The 17821-nt window shown below is 35.8% G+C and overlaps 1 protein-coding gene across 5 annotated transcripts in view; it reads left to right on the forward strand.

Moving 5' to 3' along the window:
* Nucleotides 1–16960, forward strand: part of LOC128207336 (Golgi-specific brefeldin A-resistance guanine nucleotide exchange factor 1-like) — a 36409-nt gene extending 19449 nt beyond the window's left edge. Inside the window, exons 21-35 of one of the 5 annotated variants that reach the window (XM_052910191.1) lie at nucleotides 165–441; nucleotides 977–1240; nucleotides 1727–1842; nucleotides 2192–2589; nucleotides 3940–4106; nucleotides 4406–4622; nucleotides 4945–5126; nucleotides 5431–5578; nucleotides 5941–6071; nucleotides 6363–6464; nucleotides 6916–7029; nucleotides 8632–8800; nucleotides 9517–9645; nucleotides 11161–11489; nucleotides 14581–16960. In XM_052910191.1, coding sequence (XP_052766151.1) covers nucleotides 165–441; nucleotides 977–1240; nucleotides 1727–1842; nucleotides 2192–2589; nucleotides 3940–4106; nucleotides 4406–4622; nucleotides 4945–5126; nucleotides 5431–5578; nucleotides 5941–6071; nucleotides 6363–6464; nucleotides 6916–7029; nucleotides 8632–8800; nucleotides 9517–9645; nucleotides 11161–11489; nucleotides 14581–14799 — 2962 coding nt within the window. In that variant the 3' untranslated portion in view covers nucleotides 14800–16960. The remainder of the gene's footprint in view (nucleotides 1–164; nucleotides 442–976; nucleotides 1241–1726; nucleotides 1843–2191; nucleotides 2590–3939; nucleotides 4107–4405; nucleotides 4623–4944; nucleotides 5127–5430; nucleotides 5579–5940; nucleotides 6072–6362; nucleotides 6465–6915; nucleotides 7030–8631; nucleotides 8801–9516; nucleotides 9646–11160; nucleotides 11490–14580) is intronic. The other 4 variants (XM_052910208.1, XM_052910200.1, XM_052910218.1 and 1 more) reach the window with 4 other exon arrangements.
* The last annotated feature ends 861 nt before the right edge of the window (nucleotides 16961–17821 follow it).

The following is a 17821-nucleotide window of genomic DNA, read 5'->3' on the forward strand; positions in this document are numbered from 1 at the left end:
AAAAATGCAAATTTTGACAAAGATAAAACTTTTCCTAGAGCTATTGTAATAGATTTATAATAAATTAAAGCTGCTACATTCAATAACCTTAAAAGTTCACATTTCTCATTTTGTAGTACAATTGAAATTGATCTGAATTATTTATTCACAAATATTTGTTTTAGGAAATGTGCAATGATATCTGCCCACTATGGCATGAGTGATGTATTTGACAACCTAGTCATATCCCTGTGCAAGTTCACAACTCTGCTGAGCACAGCAGAGGCCCCAGAAAATATCCCCATCTCGTTCGGTATAAATATGAAAGCCCAGCTGTCCGCCCGGACAGTGTTCACGCTGGCCCATCGGCATGGTGACATATTGCGGGAGGGCTGGAAGAACATTCTTGATTGTATGTTGCAACTCTACAGGGCAAAACTCCTACCCAAGTGCATGGTTGAGGTAGGATAGACTTCTTCATAGTATGGATAGGCAATTGATAGTTTTCACGCTTAAACCTTTTTGGAGCTATAAAAAAAATTAACACAAGAATTTTAGCCAGAGTTACACCATTGCCACAAGTAAACAATTACAAGCTCTGAGATAGTCAGTGTTTTTCTTAACTTATTGGGACGGTGGCCAGGGCCCTTAGAATTGTAAAAATAGCGACAAAATGGCTTAACTTGTGAATTTACCATAGTGTAGACAGACAAAGAAAGAAAGCAAACCTCCCTTTAAGCTCCTGGGTTTCAAGAATTTTAAGAGCCTTGTATTGTTGTTAAACATATATAGCAACTACTAAAGTACTGTTTAAGAGTAAACCTATTTATAGGATTGTGAATATTGACTCTTGCATTTTTTATTTATTTTTTATACCTTAGGGATTGGGAATGGGTCCAAGTTTCAGCCCCATTTTCAGTTGAAAAATGCAAAGCTGGTAGTAATAGAGTGATTAAAAGTTATCATGATTCATGAATGCTTTTCATGTCTACATCAGGTGGAGGACTTTATCAGCCCTACAGGAAAGATCTGCCTGGTAAAGGAGGAGAGCCAGGGGTCAAACCAGCGGTCCGAGACGGGAGTGTTGAGCAGTTTTTACTCGTACTTCACAATGGCAGAGTCTCCAGGCAGCAAGGGTCCCAGCCCTGAGGAGGAGGAGGCCACCAAGGCTGCCAGCAAGTGTATACGAGACTGCCAGCTAGAACAACTCATAGTGGACAGCAAGTTTCTCAGAGAGGAGTCGTTGCATGAGCTCATCAAGGTAAAAATATACATGTACAAGACATAAATGTTAATTTAAAACTGTATGAAAAAAACTGTCTTCCTCTCTCTAGTCCTTTATCACAATGGTTCCATTAAAGAATGTGAAGATATTTCTAACATTTCCACCTTGCCTGTTTTTCAAGGAAAACTACTTGAGGTATTCATCGTATTGCCATAGCCTTGGTGTCATCGGCGTAGACATTGTTGTGCAAAACCTAAAACTTTAACCTGGCCATAACTAAAAAACATTCAAGTTATTCAAATTAATCAACAGGCTCATAACTCTGACTTAAATAATTGTTGAATTATGCCCCTTGTTCACCTGGATAATAATCAACATACAAGTATTTGCATGATCTTCACTGTGCTATTGTTTGATGGTCTATTGCTTATGTTTATTTCTTGTTCATAATTTGATTATAGTGAACCAACATGATCATTTTCCTTTTACTCTCAGTTAGTTTTGTGTCTGTGTGTGTTTCAGGCCCTGATGTTAGCTTCAGAAGGTGAAGAAGCCCATGAGTCAAAGGGAACCAACTACGATGAGGACGCAGCCGTGTTCTTCTTTGAGCAGTTCATCACCTGTATACTTCAGAACAGGTATGGACGGGTAACTTATTAAAAATTAGTCACAACCTAAATGTGTGTCTAAATGAATGCATGGTAAAATATATTCAATTCTTATTCTGACAGTCCTTTTTTGTTGGCATTGCAGGAAGAGGTACTTAAGCCATTATTTGGTAAACTGTTTTGCTAAATCATTAAATTGGGAATGAAATTCTGAGGAATTCAGCCTGATTTTGAAGGTTTTACCCATTTGGAATATCTGAATATTGGAATGGCTAGAAAAAATCTCTAGACCAGCTAAACTACTTGGCATTGTAACCCCTATTACACAATGTTTGATATTTATCCTGTTTCTTCAGTAATGTTGTATCCTTACATGCAGGGACAGAGTGACCCCTATATGGGAGTCAGTGAAGGAGCACATTTATAACCTGGTGGTGAATGCTCCAGAGCGCACGTTCATGGTGGAGCGGACAGTGGTGGGGCTGCTCAGAATCTCCATCCGTCTGTTACGGCGGGAAGACATTGCCCCACAGGTGTTAAGCTCCATCCAGGTACTGTTGATGATGAAACCACAGGTGGTGCACAGTGTTCAGATATGTCAGCAGGTATCGTATGGATTACATGACATGTTGCGGACGAACGCAGCCAATATTCATGCAAGCCAGGACTGGTACACACTGTTCACGCTGCTGGAGGTTGTGGGGGCAGGGGTTAACCCCCCACCTGTGCTTCAGGTCAATTCTGGGGTCAACCTGCCAGAGGGACTCAGAGAAGCAGGTCAGTGTAGTTTACAGTTTCTTATTGTTAAATTTATTAGTACATGTCATTTTTTAATCTCTTTCCTTAATAAAACTTCTTTCATAGATACATAAATGTATGTATTTATACCTTATCGGGATAAAGACTCTTTGGAATTCTAAAGGTTGAAATTTGTGCATACCGTATTTTCTCGACTATAAGACGGGGAAATTTGGTCCTGATTTTGAACCTTAAAGTAGGGGCCCGTCTTATAGGCAAGCCTATAAGAATTTCATAAAGAATAGAGTCATTATCAGGAATATTTAACATAAGGTATTCAACTGACTGATTTATTGTCTGTGGATGACACCCCAATAAAGTGACACGATCACACCCATAGGATTAAGACGACCATAGATCTGCTTTGTTTCGCTACGATGAACACTCAATATAACACATGTTATCGGTCCAAACACGTTGTTTTTCACAGGAGACATATTTTGTTACCTTTAAAATAAAAATATTTTGACAATTTTTATTTTTTTTAAATGCATTGTTATTTTTTCTATGTCGTAAATAAAACTTACTTTTTCCGTACTATAAGGCTTTGCATATATCATGCACATGCATGTAAGTAGCAGATTTCAATGCATATTTCATTAATCGTTAATTAATTTATCCGCAATCATCGATGGTTATTTATTACTCAAAATTTAAGTCCCATCAACTGCAATCCAAACAAACACTTGCGAAAATATAACTCATCAACACATGTAATGGAATTTGTTCTGTTTGTCGGCTGCAGATCAAACAGTACAATTTGTGATGTCACAGCACGAGCTGTGTAAAGATCAAAGATGCACTGCAATGGTTTGTATTTAAATAGGTCAATCAAATACCGTATGAACCCACTTAAATCCCAAAATTGCGTCTAGGCTGGTTCAAACATACCATACCATCGGAAAATAAAAATCAATAATCCCAAGCAAATGAACAAATTTAGTTGATATTTGACTGTTAAGTTTGAACATTATCACAGACTTGGAGAATTTCAAGTGCTGGATTTGCTTTAAAAATCTATCTTATCCGTCTTATAAACGAGTCAAGGCAAAAACACCAGATTTCATGGGCAAAGTAGGGGGGTCGTCTTATAAGCGGATTGCCTTATAGTCGGAAAAATACGGTAATCATAATTTAATTTTCATATAGAAGTTGACTGTTAATTACATGTTAATAGTAGTATCCCTTTAATTGCATATTATTCAGTTAAAATTAAAAAGTTAAATCTTAAGGCAGGATTAAAATTAACCTAATTGCATTTATAATTGGAATTGAATGCCAGACTACTTTCTTTCTGAATTCATTACCTAACCCTGCATGTTTACCCAGAGGCCCTGAGTGACAGTGAGCTGCCAAGTGGGAATGGTCAACGGGTGGGCGGGGATCGGGACTACAACTCTGACAGCGAGTATGAGATAAGGAACCGCCCCAATGCCAACAACTCACACGGGGAGTTTGAGGTGCAGGCAGTGCCTGAGAATGGATCCTGGATGCTGGTATGTGTGGGTCTTTAATATCTTCAGTGTGCATTGCACTGAAAGAAGTGTCAATAGTTTCCAATTTTATGTCAGTTTTATGTTTCGTGTGTAGTCAACATAAGCTGTTTTAATAAGTTAGCAGTTAATCCTTGTTTTTTAACTATTTAAAGAGTAAAAAGACAAAACTTTAAAGGACACAATTAGGAAGCAATGGATAAAAAATTCTTCATTTTAGAAAGCTTCATTGTAACTTAAAATAGTGGAAAAGTGATAAAAAAATTGTAAAAAAAATCAATGAGCCCTATTCTGTATTGTAGGTGAATAAAGATGAGCCATTATACAAAAAATTAGCTCCATACAACCAGTACAGTATAGAGCTTAACGAGCCCGTACATTTCTGTGATAGCAAGTCGTTGTTGAAGTCCTCAGAGACCTTGTCTTTCCTGGTGCGAGATGCCGCCCATGTAACGCCTCTCAACTTTGAGAGCTGTGTACATGCCATACGAGCTTTTGCTGAAGCCTCGCTCAATGGAGGTGTGATTTATTTTCAAATACTTTGTGCGAATGACTGGAGAATTATTAGCTAGATACTGGGTTTAAGATTTGAATTAAAATGAAGAAAAGAGTAATGTTAACATCAAGTTATTCCCTTACCTCTGCTGAAATTGTTTAAATTATTACTTTTAGTAAGGTTATATTAATTCTTACAAAAGCATTATAAGCAATGTACCACATCTATTTTACAAAAATGCCTGTTAAATTGGTTAGCTATGGAATTTAAAAATATTACAAATTGATACCATGTACATGCATATTATATGAGTGTAGTTAAAGTCAATTTATATGTTATTAACAGGTCATAAAAAACAAGCCAGCCCACCACGTAATGTGAAGGATAAGAAAGGTAAACAAAAGGGTAAGACAAAACACATGAAGAAGTCTAGCTCATCCCCAGGGCATCTGCACAATGCCACGGGCTCGGACGATGAGGGGGAGGGAGGAGAGCTGCAGGCAGAACTTCACTCACTCTCCATACAGGTATGAGCTGAGTATCTTGTGCTGCAGTTTAATACTCACAAACTAAGGTTTCTAACAATCCTTCTTTGAATTAATGCATTTATATTCTCACAAGCTATAGTTTCCTAAGAATCCTTCGTTGAATTAATGAATTACCCTGTTTATCCTGATATTAAGGATATCATACGACCATAACCATCACAGAATCATTACCAGCAAATTATAGTTTTTTAAAAAGTTTGGCTCATTGAAAACAAGTTTGTAGAGACTTTCAATTAGTTAAAATCTGCTAATCATAACATGTCCTGTCTGTATTTATTTGCAGCTACTAGATCTGATGCACACTTTGCATACCCGAGCCAACAATATCTATTCATCATGGGCAGAGGAGGGTGGGAGCTCAGAACCCGGATCATGTTTTGACGTGGGCTCAGAGTCTCTATGGGTCAAGTGCTGGTGCCCACTTTTACAAGGTAAGCATCTGCTATAATCTGATTTCAGAGAAGTAAAAAATCTTGGTTGAAATTTTCCAAAATGAATTTATAATAATAAACAGTTATGACAAAGGTAACAAAAGCGGATGTTTGAATTGAAATGTTCTTAAACATTTATAAATTCAACGCTATCAGTTTGCATCTTTTAATCTGAAAACTTTCAATATAAAAAATGACAAAACTTATTGACATATTTATTGTATTATATTATGAGCACAGTGCCATTGTTGGATTATATGTAAAGATTTATTGTTTACAAATATATCTGTGTATCATCCAAATATATTGTTATTTCACTGCTGAGAATCACTATAAGTAGTATGACAAACTTAACAATGCAGGTATAGCCCGGTTATGCTGTGATTCAAGAAGACAAGTTCGGGGCCAGGCCCTTACCTACCTACAGAGGGCGCTGCTTGTTCATGACCTTCAAACATTATGTGCTGTTGAGTGGGAGGCATGCTTTAACAAGGTAGAGGTTTTGGCATGGTGTTAAGTTATGGTTTATTTAGTGTGAAATTAAATCGCTCCTTCAATCTCAAACTTCTTTAAAAGCAAACCGTATTTTCATAAATTTAACTTTTATGTAATAAAAGATCAAAATCTTATGTCTGAAGCTCTCCAATGAAATGGATTTGCTAGTATATAATTATGATCATGAATGATTACTTCAGTTTTATTCGAGATATTATTTTATGGCTGATGTCATTCTGCTCTTACATATTGTTTCATCAAGAACGTCAATATCCTTTTAAATTTGTAGATATTATTCCCCCTGTTGACCAAGCTTATGGAGAACATTAACGCCGAAGACCCGTCCGGTATGGAGGAGACGAGAATGAGGGCCTCCACCCTGCTCTGTAAGGTAAGTACTGGTGTGGCAAAGTGGTTTGGCGAGTTGGCTCTTTACCAACTGTTTAATAGCATAGTGATGATAAGTGCTCTTGCTTCTTACCAAAGTCGCAAAGGTTTGGTTTTCAGTTCAGGCTGATGTCATTGGTCCCCTTTACTCACCAAGCTTGTTAGTTTGTTTACATAAAAAATGATTTGGTCAATGAAGTAGATGTTGAAGTAAGTGCCCTTCTTGTAAAACAACAAGTGTGATTCAAAAAATTAATTAATTCAACAGTTGATGTACGGTAGTTGAATTGTGACCAATCATGGATTCCAATCAAAAAATATATTTATTAAAATATTTCTCATTATGTATATTTAAAAACAGCATCTTACCTATGTGTATCTAACTTGCATTTCTTTGCATGAGTATTAATGTTACAATGTTTGCTTAGAACTGAATGATAACATGTGTATTACAGGTGTTTCTACAGCACCTGACCCCTCTGTTGTCCCTGAGTACGTTCACAGCCCTGTGGCTCACCATCCTGGACTTCATGGACAAGTACATGCACGCTGACAGGAGTGACCTGCTTGTATGTAATCCAACAACTGGGAATACTCGCTTTCACCGAATGCCTATAGCTGCATCACTCAACTAATGTGAAGCAGATGTTTAATTAAGTTATTAATTTCGATGACACGAAATGGATCAATAAAAGAGACACTGAATGTTTGCTGACAAAGTTTTCCCACACTTTTCCTATCAATATATTTCTTTCCAAAAAAATTAGTATGAGTTTACCGGTAATCAATTTCATTTTATGAATTTTTTCATTAACTACCGTAATGATTTTATGAGAGTATGACACTATATCAAATGCTTTCTTTCTTTTTTATACGCCCATCTTACGATGGCCGTATTATGGGAACACCCATGGCGGGCGGGCGGCTCCACAATGTTGTCCGCTCTCTAACTTGAACATTTCTCATCCAATTTCCACCAAACTTCATGAAAGTGTTTGTTGGTGAAATATCTAGGTCAAGTTCGATAACCAGCCAAATCGCTCTAGGCACTCCAGAGTTATGGCCCCCTGAATTTGTCAAAATTGGGCGGGCGGCGGGCGGGCGGCTCCACAATGTTGTCCGCTCTCTAACTTGATCATTTCTCATCCAATTTCCACCAAACTTCATGAAAGTGTTTGTTGGTGAAATATCTAGGTCAAGTTCGATAACCAGCCAAATCGCTTTAGGCACTCCAGAGTTATGGCCCCCTGAATTTGTCAAAATTGGCCATTTTAGCTTTGTCCACTCTCTAACTTGATCATTTCTCATTCAATTTCCACCAAACGTCATGAAAGTGTTTGTTGGTGAAATATCTCGGTCAAGTTCAATAACCAGCCAAATCGCTTTAGGCACTCCAGAGTTATGGCCCCCTGAATTTGTCAAAATTGTCCATTTTAGCTTTGTCCGCTCTCTAACTTGAACATTTCTCATCCAATTTCCACCAAACTTCATGAAAGTGTTTGTTGGTGAAATATCTAGGTCAAGTTCGATAACCAGCCTAATCGCTTTAGGCACTCCAGAGTTATGGCCCCCTGAATTTATCAAAATTGGCCATTTTAGCTTTGTATACTCTCAAACTTGAACAGTTTTTATCCGAATTTCACCAAACTTGCTACTATAAATGTTTGTTGGTATATATTCTTGGCAAAGTTCTATAACCAGCCATGCTCTTCAGGATTATGGCCCTTGAATTGGTCAAAATTTGCCATTTTTGCTTTGTCCACTGTCTAATTTTAACAGTTATCATCTGATCTTCACCAAACTTGCTGAAAATATTTGTTGGTAAAATAAATCGGTCAAGTATGATAATCAGCCAAATGCCCCGAAGCACTTCAGGATTACTGCCCTTGCCATTTAAGCTTTGTCAACTCTCTAACTTGAACAATTCTCATCTGACCTTCACCAAACTTGCTGAAAATGTTTGTAGCTGTGTCGGTTTAGATTCCCACAACCTCCAATGGACAAAACATACATTCTTGAGCCACTGAACTCAGAGAATGTGACAGTAAGTTGTCTTAGAATCCAAGAAATTATTGATGGGCGTATTTTGTGAGTGTCACTCTTGTTAACATATTTCAATTAACCCTGCAGGTCAAGCAGCACACATTAAAGTACTTTTATTGTTGTAACAGGCTGAAGCGATTCCTGAGTCCCTGAAGAACATGTTGCTGGTGATGGACACTGCAGGGATATTCCATTCCGGGGAAGAGTGTGAGTCCCAGCTATGGCGCCTCACCTGGGACAGGATCACCACATTCCTCCCGCACCTCAAGGATGAGCTATTCAAACCAGCACAACCTAGTATGTGAACTGATATTATATAGATATTGAATACAATATGAATATAATGTTTTAAACTTAATGAGACACCAAATGGCGACATGTCCAGCTCGTTGAAAGAGCCTTTGACACAAACATAATGCTGTTTATGCAATTGCAAAACAGAATACTGTGAAACGATGTTTCAGAACAGACCATCATGAACCTTCATGGCAATTTTTTTTAAATCCTATAATGTATAGTCAATATACAGCATGGACAAGGATCTTTTCATCAACCCTTGACCTCTAACCTTTACCTTGGCCTTTGAGGTATAGACCTGAAAATTATGCGTAACACGCCACCTCATCATGGTGAATTGTCATGGCAAGCTATTTTTAATCCTATTATGCATTTATAAGAAAGAGCCCAGACAAAGTTCAGTCCGAAGATGCAAGCACATAAAAGTAACAGCCATTTTGACAACTATGTCTTGCAAAGCGGGCTGGACAAAAAATGATATACACTTTAAAGCTTTTGAAAGTGTTGTTCAATGCTCAAAAAGTAGAATTTTAGCTTTAATACTTTTGTGAAAAAAAATACAGTACCAGATTGTACATTTTATGAAAAAGGGTTCATCCTTCCAATGCATGTAGCTTGAAAAAAATGTACATGCATAATTAAGGTGCATTTTGCAAGGTAATGAAAAATGAAAAGATAACCTTTAGATGTTGTTTTCAAAACTTGCCATTTCTCAGTAGCTCCTGAGCCAACGAAGCTGCACATGGAGCGGGAGGAAACTCCTACACCTGAGCCCAAGGAGTCAGCCCCCCTGTTGACAGGAGAAACCACAGAACATGGGGAGACTGGCTTGGTGAACCATGCAGGTAGGTGATTACAAGCAACAAGGAAAATAGAAATTCTGTTTATTCTAGTAAGCACATTTTTTAGAATGTGTGTACATTTATGTATATTTGATAGTAAGGTAAAGAATATGAGTAATACTAACGGATGTATAAAGTATGCATGTTGCTTTTAAGCACCATTAAAATGTTTTTTTATGCTCTATAATTTACCATTAAGAAACATGACATAAGAACAATGTCATAAACAAGATACAACTAGATGGTGGTAGGAGTTAAAACATATACTGTAAATGACTGGGTATAAGACGATAGGGGGTATTAGACCCAGGCAAAAAAAAAACGTGAAAAATCTGAGAAAAAACATTTAATCTAAGTTTTGGGTTAAAGGACGCACTGAAAATATGTCATAATCGTCTGCCAATCTTGGCCACCATGTTTGTTGACAGTGACAAAAAATTTTTTTCGTGAAAATGGCGATGGTTATCTTTAAAACCATACAATGGTAATGCAAAATATGTTTCATTTTTATTCGTTTCATGTTAGGATAGGCACTGAAAATTATTTAGTGTGACAATTTGTTTCTGGATGGCACTGAAATGTACCTTTATGACTATTTGTAAGGTATGTTAAACAGGTCTAAAGGCAGTGCGAATTTTTCACACCTTTTCGTACAACTGACAAAAATATTTTGACAGTGCCCAACTTTGTTTTTTATATGCATGTTAAATTATTGTTTTATTCAAATTAATATTGAATAATTTTAATAATTTAAATCGTACATTTTTTTTTTGAAATTATAAACATCCTGCGCTATACCGTATCCCGATCTTCAACTGCCGTTTTAACCTGTATATACTCAATCGATATGATGCAAGTAACTTCCCTTTCTACATAAATCTAAACAAACTCTCGGCCTGAAATCGACAGAAAAAAGTTCAAAAGCTTGTTACTGGGTATTATACGCAGGCATTTTTTTACATCGAAATCTGAGGGAAAAAAAAGCGTCTAATACCCAGTCATTTACGGTACATGTATATAGATTTTATAAAATTAAAATACTAACACTATGTACTATATAGTTATCGGTTGTAGCAACAGATTTATCAGTTATTATCAGTTATATATAAATGATATTTAACTGTTTCAAACATTGAAATGGCAGTTTGATATTGTTCATGGTTTTAAAATTTTAGCCCGCTTTCACTTCTAAATCAAACATCATTCGCACAGTGTTAGGACACGCTTTCAACGACATCATTTTCGCATACACTCTGGCATGCTTTTCTGAAAAATGACAATTAACGGTCTTTTATATCCTTTTTCGGCATGTAATAAAAAAAAATGCTTGTTTGAGCGCAAGGTAATAAAATTTCACTTTGTCAACACTAAAAGTAAATATTTCACTCATAAAATATAGCTTTTGGTGCTCACTCCATAAAATAAATTACACTGAAACAAACAAATATCCTCTATGTATTACTTCTAACCATGTATAGCATTTAAAGTAATATAACCATAATTAAACTGATTCCTCAGAGGATAATGAAGAGAGGGCATCATCAGTCTCTAATCAGTCCTCTCGGCCCACGAGTCCTGAAAACATGGCTAGTCTCACAGCAGACCAGGGTATTCCCTCGGCAGCCTCCTACTTCCTGCACACACCATTACCCACAGTTCCAACCTCAGGGGGCGTCTCAACAACTTGCACAGAAACAACAAGTCAAGTGAGGGACGTCCAACAAAGTTTCCCAGAGGGTCTTTCCAAAAGTTCAAGTGAGCCAATGTTGGGCCCAGCAGTACCTCTATTGTTGAACCCTGAGTTAATGAAAGGTACAGCCATACATATAGTGTCGCCACAGGTTCATGTAAGTATATAAGTCCGTTTTTGCTCCTTGGTGAATGGTGGGATGTGTCTGGTGAGATATGGACCCTGCATGGACCCTGTGGTATTGACACCTCTTAGGTTTAATTTTAGTTTTGTTTTAACAGCATTATTCACGGGACACTTTTTATCCTTTCCCGAAGGTGGGCATATTGATAAGTGGAAAATCTTCAAGGTCACATCCTTGGTGTTTTAGGTTAGTTGCCTGGACAATACTCCAATGATGGCAATAACTCTGAAACTGGGATAGACATTCACATCGAACTTCTTGTATGTTTTAAAAATGGTGATATTTATTGGTGCCGCAATTCCATACACTCTAGCAAAAATGTTAAATGCCTGCGTTAACATAAAACTGGATAAGGATTGACATCCACTTATATTGCTTTTGGTGTCTTTTGCACAGATTCATCAGTACTTACTAGGGATGCAAACAAGTATTTGAATATTCGAATATTTTATCAAACGCTTGGTATTTGAATGTCAAAATCTGTATTTGAATATTTGACTTTTTGTTGATTAAATAAAGAAAGAATCATATTTTGCCTACAACTATGTTGATGTGTATAAAGCTCGTTTTTCTTGTTTTTATGTGAATATGATGACAATACACTAAACATGCGTCATTTAAGGAATGAATTGCCGGGTTGATGTCATTACCGGGGTATGAACGCAATGGGGTTGGTCAATGTGTGTGGAGTCCGAAGGACTCTACGCGTACTTTGACCAACCCAATTGCGTTCATATCCCCGATAATGACATCAACCCCACAATTCATTCCTTATCTTTACACCAATAGTTTATTATTTCATTCAAGAATATTTAAAAAAAATACTTCATTTCATTTAAGAAAACCTTTCAGTAATCCGTTCTTACCCATTCTGTAAATAGAACAACCCGACTATAACCAGAAACATTTTTTCAAATGACGTTACAATAACGCGGGAAAATGTCAACCGCTTGAAATCATTTTAAAACGTAAAATTGAAACACTTCTGGTACCAATATATTTAAAATATAATAAACTAACACTTTTTAAAATGTTGATCTATATTTTACGGGACCTGCAGACACAATACAATCAATAACAAGATCAATAGCTTTCATGTATATTGTTATGCAATGAATTACGATCCGAAGATGTTGCGTTCATCGATTAATGAACGCAATTGCCGAAAGGCAGTTCATTTAAGAAATGGAAGTTGAGGTGTAGATATATGTCAATAAGGGACAAATCGTTGGGTACTCAAACCAGTCCCTGTAATTAAATAATAACTGACTAATAGACAAACAAGTTTCAATTATTTACGATAAATTTAATGACAATGCCAATTAGCGATTTAAGGAATCGGCCTTCACCCCAATTTGTTGTCTTGTCTGCAAATAAAGATGTGCAATATTGCTCAAATTGCTGTAATGATATTTATAAATGACATGTGCAAGTTTTGTGCTTCAAACTGTTTTCCATGTTTTGATATAAGGTTCATAATAGATGATTAAAAATAAACATTTGTTTTTATTTTATTATTTTACAAGACCCCGAGTTGGTTTGGTTTTGCCATAGTAATATTAGGTAAAGGTCAATCTAACAACGAGGCTTCTCGTCATATGGATTAAGTCTCCGTTGGCGCATAATGTCATTTCATCAGGAATTGATCTAATTTCGCATTGTTTACTAAAACAAATGCAGTGGAAATTAAATTATTCGATTTCGGTTGTTGTTTTTTTCCTTCTTTCTGAAATTTGTGTGTTTCAGAGGCTATTTTGGGGGAAATCAGGGTCAATCGCACTTACCCGCTATGACAACGAAGGGTTAAGTGCCCAGACTATTATTTTAGCGAAACCTAATAGTATTTTTTCAACTTCTAAAAATAGTAATTTGATAATTGTATATTCGAATATTTGATCGAAAGAATTATCAAATATTCGAATATCTATTTTGCCATTCGTTTGCATCCCTAGTACTTACCCATAATTTGATTTTAATCATTTTATTCATATTATATGTAACTATATACATCTATATACAGTCAAACCCCGTTGGCTTGAACTCCTAGGGACCGACGAAAATACCACGAGCCTCGGAAAATTCAAGCCAAGCAAGAATGCTGACCTTCAGTTTAAAAAAGCCGGTCATTAGTATCTTGTTCAATCTAAGAGGAATTCAAGCCAAGCAAATTCGAGCAAGCAAATGGGGCTAGACTGTATACTGTATTGAATGATATATGCCAAATAGCAGTTTGCTAAATTTTACGTTAATGGTGTAATTATATCTAATAACACAAAAAAGATGAGATGCAGTATTGCATGTATGTATGTTGTGGTTATACTATTTTAACTTTAGACCTATCAATAATTCTTAGGTACTAGCCATGTCTTGCTTTCTTTTAAATGCGATGACATTTCTAACAAAACAGGTTTGGATAGCATGTTCCTATTTTCATGTAGACTGCATGGCATTCAACATCATTTTTATCAGCTTAAATTATTCATGTATGAGCTGCATCGAGCAATTTGGAATCTTTAACATTTTTTAATAAAATTACATGGAATTATTTGAACCAATACATACTAAACACCTTTCAGTTTCAGCATATCTTATTTTTCTTAAATTGTCTGAAAACCAATACATGTTTGTCTATGAAATGAATATTGGATGTGGCTTATGTCCATGTTATTATCTTTATAATTGCAAATGAAACTTTAATCATCAGCACTAAACACACAAAGTCTGTTCTATCAATGTACAACAAACTTAACTATCCTTATAAAGACCTAAAAGTTTATTTGTTTTCACTTGACACTCCATGTTTTATATATGCATGACTTTTGTAATATGCTTGCAATGCCTAAAAGTTAAGTTTTATTGGTACTGAAACTTACTTTTTAAACAAATGGTTGATATTATATATATAAAGGACATTTGTTACATGTATAAAAGAATTGATTTGAACAAGTGATTGATTGATCTTTTGTCACAGATTCCTTGATAGAACAAACTCTTAGTTTGGTAAATATTTACACATGCAAGTTAGAGAATATTTTTTAAATACGATTGTTTTGTTTCCTGCCAGAAAACAGCGGGGTCTTTGTACCTGGGAGTACACAACACAGTTTCCAGACCAGCAGACCTACAACCCCTCCCCATGGGCATGCAGAACACTCCCACAGCCATGGAACGTCCGGAAGCCCCCAAGGGCACAACCCAATACCCCATGGACACGGAACATCCCAAGGGCACGCCCATGTCCACAGTCCCGGTAGAGATTCCCCACTTGCCAACTATCCCATGAACAGGGTCCATGATATATGAGGATACATTCTAATAAAACAATAAAGGCTGACAGTTGTCGTCTGTTCCCACAAATCAAACATCACAGCCAAGATGCCAGGAGTATGGATTATCTTACGAACTGTGATGAGATAAACTGACCACTTTCATTTCTTAATTGACAAAAAAGTTACCTTCAGACAGTGCATGTATTAAAATTTACCTGATAAGTGATTTAGGAATGACTGTCTTTGCTGAAGCTATGACATATGTGAGATATCATCAGAAAAGGACTTGAGATAAATGATTGAAGTAGTGAAAAAAATCGTTTTGTTTAAAGGGGTGCTGTTTTGATTTTTTTTTCTTTTTGCAGTATTTTTTTTATAAGATTGAGTCTGTAACAGGAACAGGTACTTTATATAACATCTAGCGGTGCATTGTATGAGTTTTCTTTTGTAATCTTCTATCAGTACAAGATGTAGTTTTCAAGTATACCAAAATTCATTATCATAAAATACCAAATTGTGTGAGGTAATTCAAGATGGTATTTACCTGTACACAATGAAATTGTTCTACTTTTATTATTTTAAGATTATTTCAGAATTTACAAGGTCATATTCAGAGAGTTATTGCACATTATGTCATAATGTGTCCCTGACGTTGGGAGAATTTTATGTCCTTAATTCTTATATTTACAAGCTCATATTCAGGGGCTTATTGCAAATAATGTCATAACGTGTCCCTGAATTTGGGAAACATCTTGGTCTCGTAGTTCTTATTACAAGGTAATATTCACAGTGTTACTGCAGATTTCATAATGTGTCTGTGAAGAAGCAAATTCTTGGTCCCCTAGATGAACATAGCCCCTAAAAATAAGCAATATGAAGCCATTTGCACTGAATATGAGAAAGATGTATGTAGATGTACATGTATCGAAGGACCTCAATCAATCCGCAGTTTTATGGTTACCTTTTGCTCGAGTTACAGCAGTTATATTGTATATCATACGTTAATGCCTCATTCGATATTGTACGCCTTGTTGTAAAGGTATTGTGATAAGTTTTACTTATGTTATTTTAGTGCAATACAGTACAAGCTAGTTTACTAGAAATGGTATCAGTGTCCCTGGCGATGATATCAGAGTTACTGATGATGGTTTCAGTGTTTTCATGATAATTTCATTTGTTTTGTTAGCATTTATTTAGGAAATTTTAACGATTGATTTCGTGTTATACGGCTGATATTACTTCAACACCACTATTGTTTTTCTTCTTAAAACACATGTAGGTGTTATATAGACGATATTAGCGCACACTATACAAGTATAGACGGAGGTCAAGGTGTATATTTAGATTTGCTGACCTGAGAGAGGTACTGGTATTGGACAAGAAGGAAGTTCAATTTTAGAGGTCAGCAATACTACTTAAACCTAAACATTTATATTGTATACATTTTATCGAAATTTTGACAAAAAATTAAATTTGTAATGTTATTATGTGTAGAAAGGTCCACACATATTTCTGAGGAGTCTCAACCAATCAAATTTGCACAAGCACATCAAGTATGCAATATATGCTTTGAAGGAATTGAATATCTCTTAACTTTTGATCATGAAATAACATATAAATTTTGTGTGGTACACAAGCTGTCCCTTTTTTATAACAATCTGTATGGTATATAGTAGTTCACCTTTTCATAGGTTTGGTTATCATTTTGTTGAAGTCTTGGTTTTGTTGTTAGTGTTTATTAAGTCAGACTAAGATTTAAAGGTTGTACGACAGTCTGATTATAAGAAAAGCTAACCACATTATTTCCATTACTAATGAAAACTTCTGTTGAATCATCTCCTGCCATCAACAAGCATTGGCACCAATTATATTGCTCTTGTTTCATATCCTTTTACGTCATTTTATTTTTTTGTGTTGTTTTTTTTCACAAATACAAACTATTTTCCTTCTTTTGAAAATGTCAACATGTTTTTTGTAATTATTTCACTAAAATAAGAATTAATGACACTGTTTTTGTTTTCTGGTATTGTGTAGTGAAATGCGTTTTATATACTATTCTGCTCTTATCCGTTGAAATTGTACATTCAAGATTTTATTTTTATGTGACAGTTCTGTTGTATTTATTGACAATGATTTGATCTATGTGTAATAAAACATCAAAAGATGGCAATGATTTGCACTTGTTTTAGTTGTTTACATGACCTCTCATTCAGGTGTACCAGTATGTGTATTTATGCCTTATATGTCAGTAACCCTTGCTTTGTTTGTGTATGGCCAATGAGACCAACTTTTTTTCATTTGGGCTGCCTAGTATATTTAGTGTATGAAGGTTAAGGTCACTATAGACCAGGGCTTCTAAAATCCGGCAATTTGCTGGTCTGGACCGATTTTGACCAAGCCAGACTGATTTCAGAAATTGTAATGTATAGACAACTGTTGTCTGCTGTCTTCCTAACAAGATTTTAGTGTATAAAATCAAAGGATCACAACTCCATTATTGACAATCTTGAGTTACAATTTTATAAGTGTGCATCACCTTTTATGCCCTCTTGAAAAAAGGGGCATATAGGTTGGCAAATGGCTGCTGATTGGCTTGTCTAACATTGGTAGATCAGGTCATGTCTTTATAATAACTTGCCAACAGTTGGACCATGAAACTTCAGTGATAGGTTTCCCTTGTACCTGACCCTAATGTTTTTAGCTTTACTATTCGAAGAATAAGGAGGCTTTACTTTACACCGAAGTGCGTCAGGTTAAGGTTTTTGGGTAAATTGGCATGTTCTCTTATAACTCCATACCCTCCATTCAATTCACTTAATACTTCACACAGTTGTTCATGACTTTCACACAATGAAATTATATTACTCTTTTTATTTTCTAAATTGAAATTATGATCCCTTATTGACTTCGGAACTTGGGTTAAAGTTTTGTGTCAGGAATTGTTTATGGCCATCACACAATACCATCAGGTATCATACCTAGGGTATTCAATAATTTTTGTTAGGTTTGACATACTTAACCAAATTTGGTAAATAG

The sequence above is a fragment of the Mya arenaria genome, chromosome 2 (assembly GCF_026914265.1).
Source record: "Mya arenaria isolate MELC-2E11 chromosome 2, ASM2691426v1".
In the NCBI taxonomy this organism is placed as follows: domain Eukaryota; kingdom Metazoa; phylum Mollusca; class Bivalvia; order Myida; family Myidae; genus Mya; species Mya arenaria.